The sequence below is a fragment of the Quercus suber genome, unplaced genomic scaffold (assembly GCF_002906115.3).
Source record: "Quercus suber isolate HL8 unplaced genomic scaffold, Cork oak 2.0 scaffold_227, whole genome shotgun sequence".
In the NCBI taxonomy this organism is placed as follows: domain Eukaryota; kingdom Viridiplantae; phylum Streptophyta; class Magnoliopsida; order Fagales; family Fagaceae; genus Quercus; species Quercus suber.
In genome coordinates this window covers 835,218-837,193 of record NW_027069685.1, presented here as the reverse complement: position 1 = coordinate 837,193, position 1,976 = coordinate 835,218, and the positions used below count along the sequence as shown (strand labels likewise).

Genomic DNA, 1,976 nt, shown 5'->3' with positions numbered 1-1,976 from the left:
CGTCTGAGAAAGAAAAAATAAACCATAACATAAAATAGCTAGAGACAAAGCATCAAATACATATTACAGAATATATATGTAAGCAGTGCAGAGTACCAAAAAAAAAAAAAAAAGAGTAGACNCCCCAAAGCTACCACCTTGAAATAACCACTACTGTCGATCATGAACTCCACAACCTTCAACCTCATGATTTAACCTTGTAAAAAATATAATTTACTATTTCTAGTTTGTAAGAGACCAGATAATCTATATTGGTTAGTTGAGGCTCGGCAAAATATCAAGCCTTTATATATAATTCAAGAGTTACAATTTAGAGAAATTTGAATCTTAAATGTGACCATTAACAATACAAGAAAATATTAATTGAGTTATAAGGCTCAATCTTGATCTATATCTAATATTATTAAAAAGCTATATTAGATATAACTCAGAATATAACCATATATGGTCACAAGATGCATACTCATAATTTCGTTAGTCTCACTAACACACACTTGAGAATACTTAAAGGTTCTTGCCTAGAAGAACCACATCGTTTTAAGTAGCTTGCATAATGCATACCTTACATGATAGAACATGCATTAACATTATCATCACTGAATAGTGAGACAATGTTGTCTTCAGTTGCATCTGAGGCCGGAAAAGCTTGCACGACATTTCGAACGTAGCCGGAGGGTGCCCTTTTGTCATAGGCGCCAGGTGCATAAGGATAGTGACTAGATGTTGAGGAACATAAGGCCAAAGTTCAGCTCTCTTGCCAGTACTTTTTACTCTTTTCAACACCTTATTTGGTTCAACATAACCACTAACTGTTACCCTTTGTTGCTTTCGGTTCACCTCCACAGATTTTACACCTATATGCAGTTTGAGAGGAAAAAGTAGTGATTTAGCTTATAAAACAAAACAAAATATGAAATGCGCATTTGTAAAATAGCTAAGTAGGCCTATTGGGTTGGCTGCCTTTCATTCAAAACCATTATTCAATCTTATTTATATTCTTGGATTTTGATGCTAATAAGCTGATAATTTGGTGGAAACCATGCATTTAAGAATAAAAATATAGGTGCATGTTTGGTAGTTTATTTTTCATCTTTTTGAAAATGAGATTATTGGGACACCACAACCACAAGTAACAAGATATATTTTTTCTCCCACCAAAGGGGGGCCTAAAACGTCAGCTCTTTCATCAAAAAAAAAAAAAAAGAGTAGACTTTAAAGAATATTTAAGTATGTAAAGGTTAAATAGTTGCTGGTAATAATAATGGGTACCTGCAGTGCTTTGCGCTTGCTTCTTGTGCTAGTGACAGTGCAAAAGTTGGAGAGGTAATCAAGGGCACCCATTTATCTTCTCTTTTAGTAGAAAGAAAATATGAGAGAGAGAGAGAGAGAGAGAGAGAGAGAGAGATGTGAAACACTGTAAAGACTAGGTATTTATATAAGCGAAGAAGTTGTATGTTGGATTTGAAAAAAAGATGTTCAGAAAGCAGGGTCGTTTAGTACATGTGTTTAAACACATGTTTTCAATTTTTAAACAACATTACATGTATTTTTACACATTTTTTTACCTATATGTATTTTTAAAAAATACAAACAACGTTACTGGAACAATATTACCAAACAGGCCGTGTCTAGAAAATCGAGTACTATTCTATAACCAAAGGAAATAAAATTGTCCATAAAGCATGCTAATGTGGTTACAAATAATGAAAACACTGCTTTTGCGCTGCTTATTTGTTTATTTTAGTTAGGTTAATGAGAAAATGCTCGTAAAGGAATTTTATATGTGTTTGCTTTTGTTTTTGTTCAGTAGAAGTGTGGCTTTGCTTTCCAATTATTTTATGATAAATTATCATTTAAATACCCCCAATCATGGCCTCTATTGGTTGATACTATCCAAAGTTTCAAATATCAAAAAGAATTCTTCCATTCTCTCCTTGCCTTCTATTCCAACTATATAATTGTTGTTAATCATTGTC

The 1,976-nt window shown here is 32.9% G+C and overlaps 1 protein-coding gene across 1 annotated transcript; it reads right to left on the bottom strand.

Moving 5' to 3' along the window:
* Window positions 1–290: 290 nt before the first annotated feature.
* Window positions 291–1,400, bottom strand: LOC112007067 (heavy metal-associated isoprenylated plant protein 21). The gene is given in 3 exon segments (XM_065780191.1): window positions 291–714; window positions 717–854; window positions 1,251–1,400. Coding segments are annotated over 3 exon segments (381 nt in total). The 5' UTR covers window positions 1,342–1,400; the 3' UTR covers window positions 291–562.
* Between the last annotated feature and the right edge of the window lie 576 nt (window positions 1,401–1,976).